The sequence below is a fragment of the Dermochelys coriacea genome, chromosome 1, assembly GCF_009764565.3.
Source record: "Dermochelys coriacea isolate rDerCor1 chromosome 1, rDerCor1.pri.v4, whole genome shotgun sequence".
NCBI lineage: Eukaryota > Metazoa > Chordata > Testudines > Dermochelyidae > Dermochelys > Dermochelys coriacea.
The window spans coordinates 52646102-52661910 of record NC_050068.2 but is presented as its reverse complement, the minus strand read 5'-3'; the positions used below and the strand labels follow the sequence as shown (position 1 = coordinate 52661910).

At 38.0% G+C, this 15809-nt stretch overlaps 1 protein-coding gene across 1 annotated transcript in view; it reads left to right on the top strand.

Annotated features, from left to right (window-relative positions):
- Positions 1 to 15809, top strand: part of TRPC4 (transient receptor potential cation channel subfamily C member 4) — a 197339-nt gene that overhangs the window by 141967 nt on the left and 39563 nt on the right. The window contains exon 5 of the mRNA XM_038387745.2: positions 12115 to 12254. Coding sequence (XP_038243673.1) covers positions 12115 to 12254 — 140 coding nt within the window. The remainder of the gene's footprint in view (positions 1 to 12114; positions 12255 to 15809) is intronic.

Genomic DNA, 15809 nt, shown 5'->3' with positions numbered 1-15809 from the left:
AGGCTGCTCTAATTTATGTCAGACCTCCAGATAATTCAAGAATAGGGGGACAACAAAGTTGGCTTAAGCCACCTTTGTCTTTCCCCCTCCAGTCTTGCCCTTAGTGCAGGAATGGAGGAATAGACAATAAGGACATTCACTTCTATGAATTCTATAATCAATAGCTGTGTTTTAATAAACTCATTGGTGTTTTCCCAGTCTGTTCTGTGGGAACGTAGCAAATGGCAATGGGCTCTTGATATCATAGTAGTATTAGGATGGCGTGCATATACTAGTCTTCAGGTGGCTGTCTTTTTTCTGGACCATTCTGCAAGTGACCTCAGAGGACATAACAACAAGAGAGAAGGTTTCTCTGACAAAAAGAAATCACTTCATTGATAAGGCTCACTTACTGTAGTTGTGCGAGATTGCTGGGGGAAAGAGTGAACAAGAGCATCAGAAAAAGAAAGAGAATAAAATATTTTCCTTGAAGATGAGGAACTTCTATAAGAGGAAAATTCTTAAGAAGAATAATTTGGGTTCTGATAACTTTATTAGCAGTAGCAGTAGCAGTGTTCAGATTGTAGAATTTTCTAGGTTGGGTCCATCTCACGTTCTTGAAAGGGCATGGAAAATTCCTATTTTTCTGTTCTTAATTTTTCTGTTGTTAATTTTCATAACACTTTTAATATATCAGCATGGGTTTGTTTGGATAAATTGAATGTGTATTTCTATGGTCTTCTCTAGAATATTCAGCTTACTAAGGCTCTGGATAGTATTGAATGTAAAAAGAACAGGGCGTTATTCGGGTTTTTTTAACAGTGTGTTTCCATGCCTTGTCCTTTCTGTCAGATTGTTTGATCTAGATTATTAGAGAGTGAGAACCTGTAGGGAAGGAGGAGACTTGCAAATGGTGCAAAATACACACCTTCATGGCTTAAGAAATTCTAGGTGGGATGCGTGTGATAATATAGTCTTGTTGAGCACTGAGAGCAAAATGTATCTGAATCAAGAGGTGGTGCTAGCCCACAGGGGCCCCTAAGCCAGAGTATCTTTGGTCCCCCTCTCACTGACTCCTTAAAATAATAATTGCATTATTTCTGCAAATCAAAAAATATACTTATACAATATATAATAATATACTTGTTAAGTCCATGTTAAATAAGATTAATGGTATTTTTGGGGTAGTACTAAACTGGGGCACCCTGGAACTGCTTGGGGCAATTGCTTAGTCTGCTTATATCTAGCGACACTACAGACTGATATGCAAAAGTTCAGCGTGAACTGTTTATAGAGGTGAAATTAACGGGGGCATCATTACCAGTAACAGGTCAGGAAAGCATAGCATAAAATATTGATCAGCAAGTACTGGAAATTGGGTTGTTAGAGGGAGCAGAGATAAAGGGTGATGTGGCCACCCAGATGAAATAGCACACAGTCAGGTGGAGACAAAGGAAGCATGGTGGAGGAAAATAAACACTTACGTGATGGAACAGATCTCTAGCCAAGAAGATTCAATGAATACATATGATATCTGTGAGGTAAGAGAGTAAGTTAAGCATAAATTATGTGACCTTCGGAACCACTGTAACCCAGGGCTCAAAAATGAGAGGGAACGAAATCCTGCTTTTTCACATAATGTTATTCGTTTCCTTTGTTCTGCATATTAAGATTGCCCAACACTTTACATTATAAGATCCTGCTTTCAGTTGCTTATAACTTTGCCAATAACTGTTTGGGCTACAATTTTCTTTGCAGGATATCAGCTGAAATGGTTGAGCCATTTCCAAGAATGAGGTAGAAATTTTTTGTTTTGTTTTGCCCATGTTAAAAGCTTTGACATCTTATGCCCCCCTGCCATATTTTGTAGTCGCGAACGGCTGATGCTAACTGAACAACAGGTATTCAATATTTTTAAATCTCTTTATTGTTCAGTGCTTGACCCTAGGCCTTTTTTACTGCAAACCATTCAAACCCTGTGAAGGAAGAATTATTAATTTCCTCATGGGCTTTTCTATGATGTGCATAACTATAGCATCTGATATATAATGTATGAATAGATAGCTCAGAAAATAAAGGTAGTTCCTTTAATTAACAATGACCTTTTGAGCCTTGAGTTTTACATAGCCTTTTATCAGTTATGACTGACTTCCCTCCCAATGGCAATGGCTTAGAATTGCAAACACTCTATTTTTACAAGATAATATAAAAGGTTATAGCATCCAGGCGAGCATTTATCCCAATCTGCTGTTTTACTGTAGCCAGAACACTTTATTGATGCGGTCAGTATTTGGCAAGACAGTACATAATACCTGGAGCTTGGTCATATTTTTAAGCAAGGAAGCGCCATCATTGATGTTATTCCAAAACTGAAATAATTTTTTTACAAAATGTGCAGCTTAGAGGACTATTCAAATGATTTGTTCTAGTACACATAAAAGTACTACTGAAAAGGTTAATGTAGTTCATAATGGTGACTCATTCTATCACTACTATAGAACTATGGATTCATGCAAAAAATATTTTGAAAAAATATAGGACAATTTAAAATTCAAATATGACTATATATTCAGTTTAACAATGAGATTAAGTACCTACTGATTTTCAGAAGTGCCACAGTGACTTGGGAGCACAAGTTTCATTGAAAAGCAACAGGGTTTGTGCTCCTAAATCACTTGGGCTCAGCTCCTCAAAGGTATTTAGGCATTTACCTCTCATTGATCCTTTGAGTATCTGAGCTTTAGGCTCTTTTGAAAATCCCACTCTTAAATGATAAATATTCTAGATGAATATCTCCATTAAATTGCTTATCGGGCACTGAAGCACGGTAATTACTAATTAGAATAACAAGAAGTGTACAGGAAGTGTATAAATTAATTAGTATAGGATTGTAGCAATGAACTGTTGGGCTCGATGTTAACATGTATAAAATTAAGGCTCTCTTAGGTAATATAGATATAAGACCAGGTTTACCCTTTTATCCCCCATAGAAACTTGTGAAAGCAAGAAACTAATTTGTAAGTTAAATAAACATAATAATGCTCGGCATATTAAAGCCACAAGCAATGCCAATGAAACTTTAAAAGATTATAAAACATATTCTGCAAGATTTACACCTTACATGGAGTGCAGAACATATTTTGTTTTAAATTGATATATATATATGTATATATAGGCTTCTGTGCAGAATATATCCGAGAGCATGGAAGCAGCAATATCCTGTTTGTTGAGCATGGGTCAACAGCAGCACTGTGCAAAAATATTGTTTGCTTCACTATATTTTTTGCAATAATTCCAGTATTTCTCCATTTGTGACACTGAAGACATTGTTATATGTAAAAAAGATTTTCCAATTCTGCCTTCATAAAATTAAGAGTCTTCATTAAGTTGTTCCTGGCACAAATTAACCATTTCCAAAGGGGAAAAAAAGGATTTTTAAAATTAAAACCTAGCCTGGATCTGAATTTCTGAAGTCAAATCAAAACAATTTCTCCTACTTTTTGCTGTTTTCCCCCCATAGAGTGAGACTTTTGCATGCAACACAATTCAGTGTATATAGTGAGGAAATAAGTGTTCATGTCTGTTTCGGTTCCACTTGGATACAATTAGATAGATAGGGGGATGGATGGTTTAAATATTAGCTAGATGTTGTCATGAATTTTATTATTATAACATAATATTTATATATTTATATTTAATAATATTTATTATTATAATTATATTCAGCAACTAGTTAATTAACAGCTTGATCCTGTGCGCTGCTGCGGACCCTGACTGTCATTAAAGCCAGTGGGAATTAAGAGTGCACAGTACTTTTCAGGATTCAGCCCTCATTGCCTTTTGCCTGTAGTAGGTCCATAATCTCCCAGAGTCTAATTAGGTAATATAAATGAAGGGGCTGAATTTTAAGGAAGATTCGGAAACGTTGGCAAATAAAACCATTCATTCACCCTGGCATTAAGCTACAGGAAGAATTTACTTCCACAGCCCATTTCCAACAAGAGTCTGGTACAGCTAGCTCCTGCAGACGTCTTCTCCTCCCTGGATTGTAAACTACTGAACCACTTAACATGAGATTTAGACAGTAAATCAAAAGAAAGTAGCTGAGGATGTCAAAGAATGAAAAGGAATAAAGCAATTACTGTCGGTTCAATAGGTATATTCAATTAGAATCTTCAGGGTAGTTTAATAAAACACTCTGTTTGTAGCCTCCATGGCACAATTTGTTTTCTTTATTAACCTGAAGAAACGTACTCAGATACTGGTTTTTTGTGTTTTTGTTTTGTTTTGTTTTGTTTTTTTGGTTATTACTAGTGTCTCATATCCTGGGGAGTGTAAATAAGTTAGCCACAACCAAATGCACTGCACATGGAGGGCCTTTGCAAGAGGTTGACCAAAGAATACTTTCAAAATATCTAGGACCAGTTTTTTAAAGGTCTCTAGGTATCTGAAAACGCAGATTGATTTCTAGTGGGATTTTCAAAAGTGCCAAGGTTCCTTTTGAGAATCCCACTAGAAATCGATCTGCGTTTTCAGATACCTAGAGACCTTTAAAAATCTGGCCCCTAGTGACTTAGAAGTCTATGTCAAAATAAACATAAAAATTGATGCCTTTGATATGCCCAAGACCATGAAAACTTCATTTAATCCACTGAGGCAACTCCTTGTTCACACGATCCCAAGATGGGTAAATCTGAAAAGTTTTAGCTGTTCATTTCAGAAATACCCAAAGGTTCCTAAAACAGTTAGCCATACCAGACTGAGCTGAAATTTCACAAGATATTCAGTGTTACTGCTTCTGGTCTGTCAGGTCAGAAATACTGTGACACCATCATCTCATGTATTATTTCTTTGCCAGAGTCTTGAACTGCAGTGGCATGACAAAATGAGAGGAAAAAAAGGGAACATAATTAAAGCAAGGTAGATGTACTAAGTTACGTCTTATTACAGCTACCATTATAGTTATCAACAACAATGCCTATGTGTTTGATAAAAAGAAAAGGAGTACTTGTGGCACCTTAGAGACTAACAAATTTATTAGAGCATAAGCTTTCGTGAGCTACAGCTCACTTCATCGGATGCATTTGGTGGAAAATGCATCCGATGAAGTGAGCTGTAGCTCACGAAAGCTTATGCTCTAATAAATGTGTTAGTCTCTAAGGTGCCACAAGTACTCCTTTTCTTTTTGCGAATACAGACTAATACGGCTGCTACTCTGAAACCTATGTGTTTGATAGTAACATTTTGGCAAAGGACTTTCAATGTATTTTTAATGTAACTACTATATCTATATACTTGGTTTTGGAAAGTGCCAGAGTACAGAAAATGGCAGGATTCTTATTTTATTTAATTAATTATTTAAGAGACAATCCCCCTGTAATGGGCGCAAGTGGGCCCCTCTATTTTCCGCCACTTCTGCACCCACAGATCAGCCAGAAACCTCTGCTTTGGTGCAATCACCCGTGCTCTTTATGTACAGTACAAGTTCCCACCACCTTGTAGCTACAGACAGCGTCAGGCTCGCAGCCTCAGGGACTGCTAGCTTTTGCAGCCAGCAAGGGAGAGCAGCCTCTAACTCCCAAGCTCCTCCCTTTCCTCTTCCCCTGGCTTCCTTCCTGCCAGCTTTTATGCAGCCTCTGGCTAGCGAGGCTGGCAGCTGTCCCCTATTTGCCAATTTGGCCTGGGCTTACTCAGTCAGCTCCAATTCCCCTTTCCTGATTGGAGCTGCTGTGACAGAGGGCTGGCTCAGGGTTTCCTAGCAAGCACCCTGTCACGCCCCTAAAAGATTTTAGCTATCTTGGCAAATGGTTAAGGGCTCAATACTACTGCCTATACTTGCACCGAGTAGTACCTCACTATGTAAGTAGTTCAACAATTGGACTAAAATCATGTACTAAGGTACTACTCCATATCATTACAGGTGATAGAATTGAGCTCTAAATATTTTGTGGACTCTTCAAAGCAGATTGCCCGAGCTGTTAGCACTTGCAAGTACATCCCTGTGCAGTATGCACATTTAATATCTCCCATACCTAGGTACACATTTGGGGCTGCTGGTCCCTCCCACCACTCATGCTGCCACAGCTACGTTGTACTGTTACCAAGCTAGCTCGACCAGAGTTAGTGTGATTATGTCCTCTGGAGCTGGGAATCACATCTCTGGCTTGAAGTATAAAAATAGGAAAGTGAAGGCAAAAAGGGGCCTGCCTAGGTCCAAATGGTGATTTAGTGGCAGAGCAGGGATTAAAACACCATTATGGCTCGCTTTGAGTCCCATGCTCAATTCACTAGACCATACTGCCCTTTAATCCATCTCTTCTTGGCTTCGTATTCCATATGTGAAAAGTAGTTCATTGTGCTAGATGTAAAATAGACCTGTACAAAGGAAGGCCTTTTAGGGGGAAGATCCAACCGCCATTGAAGACAGTAGAAAGATTCCCCTTCATTTTAATGGGCATTGGCTCTGGATCTTAATGAGCTTTTTTACCTGTGAATAACTATCAAAGGTAAAAAGGAAAGGAGTACTTGTGGCACCTTAGAGACTAACAAATTTATTAGAGCATAAGCTTTCGTGAGCTACAGCTCACTTCATCGGATGCATTTGGTGGAAAAAAAACCTATCAAAGGTAAGTTCGTCAGCTGAACTATTTTACAGCTTCATAAAAAATGTTTTGTCATAAACCTTCCTGAAGGCAGTAGTTGAACTTGGCATGTCAGAGATTCACTGTTGCAAATCTTGATAGTACCCTTGCATCTTACTTCCCATCATTTGATGTTGTGCAAAGCGATATAGCAACAGAGTGGCTGCCCAATTGTGGGAAAGGTGAGAACCAGCATCTGAATGGGATCCACAGATATTTTTTAAAATCCAAAAGTATTTTTACTAGTTCAAAATATTGTTTCTCTTGCTTCTTTTTCCACCAGTCCTGACATTAATATTTACAGTGAAACATTAGTCATGACTTTGAGAATCCTGGAATATACTTATAAACAACAGAAAGCAGTTTTGTGTTGTGGAGACAGGAAAACATTTTCATGAAGTTTCCACACATGCTTGAGAATCTGTTTTATTTTGTAATCATTCTGGATTTGCTTTCTGAAAGGGGATTTAACCAAGATGCATCTGATTATTTTTGTCAATTTATATATCATTACTTTGTAATTGATTAATTGTTTTAATGGGAAATGGGGGATAAAATGTTGTTTGAAAGTAAAATTTATGGTGAATGATTTAGGAGATTCATTGATAATGAGATTAATCATCCGTGACCAAAAATTTTTATAATCTGACAGGTATTTGGGAGTTTACATGAAAGGAGATTTTGGTCTCAATCCAAACCTTAGTGGATGGATATCTTCATCACCCAAAACATTACAACATTTGATACCTTAATTAATTGGCACTCTCACCATAGATGCCAAGGAATAAAACAAGCCAGAGACTGAACTACCCTTCCCCCATTAGAGTCACATTGGTGAGGCCGTGCAAGGAAACTTGTATTGCTGTTGTCTGTGCTGTTTGTGTTTGGTAGATAAAAACGGATACCAGTATTTTTTTTTTACTTTAAAAACAAGTATCAAAATAACGAAATGTCCTTTTCTTAAAATTAAGCTGAATCTAGTTTTTTTTAAGAGCCGTTTGATTTTTGTTGTTGTTGTTAAAACTGTTTTTCAGTGAGAAAAATGGGTTTTCAAAGAAGATAATAACTTTTTTAGGAAATTTTTGTTTCCTTTGAATTTTTTTTTTTAGTTTTTCCAGGAAAAATGAAAACTAAAAATATTTTGATTTTCTGGAAACTGATTTTTTTTAGATGTTTCAGTAAACACTGTGGGGATTTTTTGGTGACATTTTTCAATTTCAGACAACGAAATCCCCAATTTTTCTAAACCTGAACATTTTACAAAAATCTGAAACAACAAAACAGTATTTTTTGAAAAACCAAAAATATTTCAATTTTTAAATTTCTTCTCTTTTTTTGTCAAAAAACTTTTTAAGCTTTCAAGAAGGCCTATAAAGAGCTTGACTATTAAACTCTTGTCTGCCATCTTTATAATTTGATGCTGGAGCATAAAGATAGAAAGCTGAAAGAGCTTGGGCACTGCAAATACATGCTGAGATTATGAACACACATAGATGAAACATTTGTTCACTTCTAAATGGATTGCAAGCCAGAAAAGGAACACTGCAAGCTGTATGCAATTCAATAGAAGACAGCAGATATAGTGGAGACCCAAAGCTGGCCGCTTACCACTAAAGCAGAAAACTGGTGAATGGGACTTTGTCTTGAGGCCAACCTGAGAATGTATAAAACCAGAGCTGGTCGCTGTCATGAGACCTGTATTTCACAATTAAAGAGACTATTTGCAATTTCATGATCATTTTCTGAAACCTAGGAAATGCTTGGAACAATGGTTCCTGTAATATGGCTGCTTTCTGCCCATAAACTCATAAAACTGACAAAGAAATGCTAGCTATTTTTAATTTTTTTTTATGAACCATCTGGACATAGTTCTGTTGTAGTTTAGATAATGCTTTGAAAGCATTTGTCATTAAGTTATTGTCTGCCAGAAAAAACAGCCCCCAGCCTTTCTAAGGTTGCGTCAACTCAGATCTTAGGCTGTTTGCAATGTCAAATTATTTCAGCAGCGATGCTTCCATCACTACTTTATTTTAGTTCCCGTAAACTTTTGTCTTACTAATCATCCCAGTGCCATTCTGCATTGTCCTCAAGCAGTATACTAAGTGGAATACTTAACTGATATGAATTAGAGAAAAAATTATTTAGGCTGATATAGCCATGAATCTCTAAGGCCTCCTTGTGCTGGGGTCTTTCCATTTACACAATTGTCTCTATCCTTGAATCTGGTCAAATTTCCCAACAGCAAGCCTGTCATAAATATAAAGGGAAGGGTAACCACTGTTCTATATAAAGTGCTATAAAATCACTCCTGGCCAAAGGCAAAACCCTTTCGCCTGTAAAGGGTTAAGAAGCTAAGATAACCTTGCTGGCACCTGACCCAAAATGACCAATGAGGGGACAAGATACTTTCAAATCTGGAGAAGGGTGAACAAAGGGCTCTGTCTGTCTGTATGAGGCTTTTGCTGGGAACAGATCAGAAATGCAGCCTTACAACTCCTGTTAAGTTAGTAAGTAATCTATCTAGAACATGCATTAGATTTCCTTATTTTAATGGCTGGTAAAATAAGCTGTGCTGGATGGAATGTATATTCCTGTTTTTGTATCTTTTTGTAACTTAAGGTTTTGCCTAGAGGGATTCTCTATGTTTTGAATCTGATTACCCTGTAAGGTATTTACCACCCTGATTTTACAGAGATGATTCTTTTACCTTTTCTTTAATTAAAATTCTTCTTTTAGAATCTTAGAATATCAGGGTTGGAAGGGACCTCAGGAGGTCATCTAGTCCAACCCCCTGCTCAAATCAGGACCAATCCCCAATTTTTGGCCCAGATCCTTAAATGGCCCCCTCAAGGATTGAGCTGAGAACCCTGGGTTTAGTAGGCTAAAGCTCAAACCACTGAGCTATCCCTCCCCTCAAAGAACCTGATTGATTTTTCATTGTTCTTAAGATCCAAGGGTTTGGGTCTGTGTTCACCTGTACAAATTGGTGAGGATTCTTATTAAGCCTTCCCCAGGAAAGAGGGGCAGGGCTTGGGGGGATATTTTGGGGGAAGACATCTCCAAGTGGGCTCTTTCCCTGTTCTTTGTTTAAAACGGTTGGTGGTGGCAGCATATGGTTCAAAGACAAGGCAAAGTTTGTACCTTGAGGAAGTTTTTAACCTAAGCTGGTAAGAATAAGCTAAGGGGGTCTTTCATACAGGTCTCCACATCTGTACCCTAGAGTTTAGAGTGAGGAAGGAACCTTGACAAAGCCAAATTGAGGGTCTCTTAGTGAGGTTAGCACCTCTATCACTCAGTCCTTTGAAGAGAGGATGACTGAGCGTGATGCTTCCTAGGGGTACCTTGGTTGTAAGGCACCTCATTATCACCTGCCTTTAGCATGAGGACGTCTTGTTTATTTAACAAAGAAATTGTTTATTTAACGAAGACTAGAGATTCAAGAAGAAGCAAGTAGAATTAATGGAACCAAATGATTACATATAAAATAACACCATTCTAGAGTCTAGACTTATCTAACAAGATATTTTTGGGGCCTGTAGAGTTTAGCTCACCTCAGAGTCTTTCTCCCAGTATTTTACAGTCTGTCTGTCTGTGACCCTTGGTACATAAAACATGCATGCTGGCAGCTTGTCTCCTAGGTGAAGAATATGGATACATCCCCATACCCCTAGATATATTCCAAAAATCCATTGTCTTTACTCATAAACAGGAGGCCTCTCTGACTTCCCACTGGCTGTTTTTTCCTGAAGGCTTCTTGTACGTTTTGCGAGAACCTGGCTCAGTGTGTAAATAGCCTTCTATTGTGAAGCATACAATATTCAATTTACATATAACCAGACAGAGTGAAAAATGTCTGTTACCTCCTGCCTGAAAGGAACGTGCTTGTCGCCTCCTGGTGACCTGCTTTACTTGCAGACCTTAAGAACATAATTTCCAGTATAAATACAAAACTTTTTAAATATTATCCTTACATACATTTTGCAATGGTTATGAGGACTGATGTGTTAATGGCTCTCAAGAGAGACTTCACTATAATATAGATATCAGACTCTGGGGTCCCTGTAAACTCCTCTGAACCCCTTATGCCCTCTGCCAGTTGGCATGAAGAGGTCCTTGGTCACACTCCAATCTCCCCACTCCAAAGTGACTGACATTCAGCAGTACAGCTATAATGGGTCGAGTATCTCTTTATAGGGGATGCTCCTTCCCTTATCTAAGTGGACAGCATCTCTGCACTATGATGTAGCAGTAACCAGTGCAGTCTATGTACGTTGAGTCCTGCCATCTCACAACGTTCAAACCTTTTGTAACCATGACTTATAACATGTGGTAGGGGAACAAAGATTAGTTTCTTATGAGCACTGTGTGTATCAGGCCCTTTATTTTCTGATGTCAGGGAAAAGCATAACAAAACTATCTTTGGCACCAATGAAGGCAAAAGAGGAAATGCCTCCTTGGAGTTGAGTCTGATGTCTCCTCCATGTAGCCACCTTAGGTGAAAATATTGATTCTGACCAAAAGCCAATTCCTAATTATAGAGTTTATTGGTACAAAGTTCATCAGGCCTCTGCCTAATGCTATTGAAAGAGACGACTAAGGAAAAGGTGATAAACAACATATGGGTATTTCACCCAAGTGTAAATAGAGGATTTCAGTCTCCATTGCTGTCAGCTTTGCACCTTTAATGAACATTTAAATTCAGTTAAAGAAAGTAAAACTGAAAAATGTGAAACTTCCACTGGTATCTTTAACCAAAAGACTGTACATATTTACGTTAAATGTACATTTTAAATGCTGTGTTTTAGAGTCTCATAATATGCAAGCATTAATTCAGCACATTCTCCCAAGGAAGGCCTTTAATTATTATAGCTTTAAAGTGTCTCCACATGCCTTTCTTTGGAGTTGTTCAGTTGAGCTCACTTCACACGCAACATTTCCCAGTGGCTGTAAATATTTCTGTATTACTGTGTCAAAAGCGATACATGGGGAGTACACCTGAAAACTGTTCACAGATCACCAGATTTAAAATGAATGTTCTATGTTTTTTTAATATTTCATCTAGAAATATTTTGCTGACGACACTAAGGATTTAGAAGATATAGGAGATTTGTTACCTACCATTGTGGATAACAAAGTAGAAATCTCTATACCCTATGATAGCATAAATTTCTATTGAAGTACTGTAATGGTCAGTTTCTTCAGTTATGCATTTTCCACTAGGATCCATTGGAACACACAGCTAAGGACAGAATATGGCAATAGTTGCTATGTTAGACCACTTTTTATACACTCTTTAGAATGTAATGAAAAAGTAATAGAAGGAAAGCAAAAGAAAATTAAGCTGTATGCTTAGATGAATGACATGTCAGTTCTCGCTTGCTTAGTGAATGCATGTAGGAAACATGAATCAGAAAATGAAGTCTAAAATGACTGATCTGCATACAATTCTTCTTCAATATATTCATGCTTAGAATGAATTCTTTTATATTTACAGGTTTCATATGGGGTGAAATTAAACAGATGTGGGATGGTGGACTACAGGATTACATTCATGACTGGTGGAACCTAATGGATTTCGTAATGAACGCCTTATACTTGGCAACAATTTCTTTGAAAATTGTTGCATTTTCAAAGGTAATCATTCTATTGTTAGCTAATATTTATAAACAAATGTATTAAGTAACTAAGGTTATACTTTTTGACTTGCTTCTATATTTTAAAGTGTCTTAGATTGATAAACTACTAGAATGACTCAATGAATCACTTTACTAACCTGTCAATTTTGCCATCTGTAAAATGGTTTTAATCTTCTTTATCTGTGCCACGGGATGTTGAATGGCTTAATTCCTCAGGATCAGTAAAGCATTTTGAGATGTTTGGATGCAAGGTACTATAAAATGCCAAGCATTATTATTATTAGGTGTGGATATTTGTACAAAAATGTATTTTATGTCAAATAGTCCTTGCATAATTTTTTCTACTGAAGCTTTATTACTAAGGTAGTTTAATAAATAATATGCAACCTCGTATCAGGATTGCATGAAAAATTCAAATAAAAACTTTAAAAATATCAAAAAGCAAGATTTTCACATTTTTGAATGCTTTTAGTCCAATTTCATCAATAAACTGAAATTTACTGTAGATTTTGGCTAAATAATAGAAGCATTGTTGGGTTAAATTTGTCCATTTGGCTCACCATTGTCCTATATTTTGAATAAGAATTATGACATTTTTAATATTTGAACTTTCTTACAGAGAAACATCCATTTGTTTCAAAAGCATGAATAGTTGAATGTTGCATGTTTTCCAGTTGAAGTCACAATTTCATGGACATTCCTTGTAAAAATTAAATATTCCAGTTTCAAAATGGTCTCAAATGAAAGAAAAATATATTCAAATTACATCTCAAGAAAAATGTGTCAGCACTTTCACACATCTCTAATCACCTTTGAGTCAAAGTAACTTTCTAATTTATATTATTCATTATCATCATTATATTTCAATGACTTCAAGTTTATTTCCATCAACTATCCAATACTACAGGGCCAGATTCTCTCCTGTGCCAGGATCCAGTAGGCTAAGAAGAAAGTGAGCATCCATAAAGGAGCTGATTATAGCTCCATATACTCAAGTCACAGCTGTTCTGGCTGCAGCTGTGGCATAAGTTGAGAGCAGCCCAGGAGCTTCTCTAATTTATGTCAGCGATGGTTCATAAGTGTCCAGATGCCCGGCTGATAATTGGCAGAGTGAAACAGAGGCCCTACACACACCTGACCTGCCATCTCCCTCTTCTATCACATCAGTGTTTCTAAAATTTTCAGACTTACTGTTTCCTGTGACCCCAGACCACAACAAAACAACATAGTGACCAAGTAATCCAAGAAGTTTGCACATTAAATATATTTAATGCTCGCTAATGTGACACATGGGCTTGCACGTTGCGACACAGCTTCTCAAAGTCCGGTGATTGTGGTAGAAATTATATATCTAATCTCCAATTTGACATCAATGGTAGAGCAATACAGAGACTTGACGAACACAAGTGCACTGAATCCAGCTTCACACAATTACCTGCTCATGAATGTCACCATAATTTTCAAGGTGCATGCTGAGAATTCAGGATAGTCATTCTTCACAGTGAACCAGAATTCTGGGAGAGAAAGTTGGGCATATGTTACTCACAAGAATTGATCAGAGGATATTTTGATGAGCTATTCAATTTCAGCTGTTGGCAAATCCATGGTATCAGGCTTGCACTGAAAGTAGTTTCACACCCAATCATATATTGTCATGTCCAAGTTGAGGGGAAAGGATACAAACTGTTCCTCCATCTGGCTGAGATACTCAGCCTTTACCTGTGTGGGAGGCTCAATAATTTCATTGACAGCCAGGAAATTAGAAAACTGTGGGAATAATTCCTAATTTGTCTCTAATAGATTATTCTTCCAGAAAACAATTTTCTTCATTAATCCTGTGAGTCAATCATCCGATGAAGTGAGCTGTAGCTCACGAAAGCTTATGCTCAAATACATTTGCTAGTCTCTAAGGTGTCACAAGTACTCCTTTTCTTTCAGCTGAAGAATATGGGTGTTCTTTCCTTGCAGACCTGTATGCACTTCAATCAGTTTCCTAAATATGTCTGTGACTTAGCCAGGAAGGCACAACTTCCTTGGTCACCTAGAAAATCAACAAATTCACTCTTTTTTCAGTCCATTGCTTGTCTCTCAGTTCAAAAAATCATCCCAGTACTTTTCCTCAGCGAGCTTCAGTGTGGAATAAAAACATGTCATGATCAGATCACATGTCTTCACACAGTTTTGCAAACAGATGCACGCAAAGAGGCTGAGTCTTGATGTAGTTCACAATAGATGATACTGCAAAACTTCACCTACTTCTGGACTCAGAGCTTTACATGCCTGTTGGTCTCTGTGAATCATGTAGTGAGTCCACAGAGCAGACAGAGCAACTTTCTTTACCAAGGCATGCAGACCTGGTGGTGGCCTGCAATAGACTGAGCTCCCTCTGTGCAAAAGCCAACAATGTGATCACCCAGAACATTTTTGTTTTGCATGTAGTACATCGAACATTCCTTGTGCTGTCTTGTGTCCAGGAAGAGGGAGACAGAACAGAGTGTCTTCAAGGATTGCAGTCTCCCATGTATTTCACAAAAGCAAAGAAATGTGCATCAGGACCCTCAGTGCTCACATCAACTTGAATAACAAAAACACCTGTGTATTTCAGACTCTCCACCAGTGTGTTTTCCTGTTCTGCTGCTATCACCTTAATCCTTCAATTCACTGTGTTGTTGGAAAATAATATGTGTTTGAGCTTGTTTCCTCAGTTTCCCTACACATTATCTTCACCATATCAATTTCATCTGGCAAAATCAAAGTCTCTCCAATTGTGTAAGACTTGGCCTGCACAAGGCAGTAACTCACTTCAGATGATGCCTTTTGTGTGTGGTCAGAGACGGACAGGGCTCTCTTGAATTGCACTTGTTGACGTGAAAGTTCTTTCCAACTCTGGAAAAATGACCGTGGTTTTCCTATGTGTTCCCTGTGGCCTTTCTTCGTTCTTGACAAAAACATTGGTGAAGCCATAGGCAAAGCCTCACCATATCTGCCAGCACATTTCTTGCACTCTTGTTTTTCGCACATAACTGCATTACTAGACTCACTGCTGGAGGATGAAGCAGATATTCTGCGTAAAAACAAGTCCATTGTGCCTCAGCTCACAAGTCAGAAAAAGGAATTGATTGTTAAGCAGATGAGGCCAGGACTTAGGAAGGCCCTGTGTGCTGATTCTACGGCAGCACAGAGACAGTGACTTACAATGATTCCTTATGCTTGAGTGCTACAAGTCTACTCAGGGTAGCATTAAAAGATATGGAAAGGCCTTAAGAAGCTCACAGGCTGCTGCAGATTCCCTCTCAGAAAAAGCTAGCACAGATTCCTACCTGCTCAAGCAGAGAGGATGCTCTGTTCAGAAGGCTGCTGCCCACAGATAAGCATCTTCTGGATTCAAGTCTCCCAGCTCGATGCTTGCGCAGCCTGATGGGGCAAATGGTATCCGCACAGCCACCTCGTCATGTGTCAAGACCTGCTGTACACACAACACACCAGGAGGCTGCCATTTTACAAAATGCATGCACCATACATGCAAGGGCCCGCAATGAGGAGGCTGCCATTA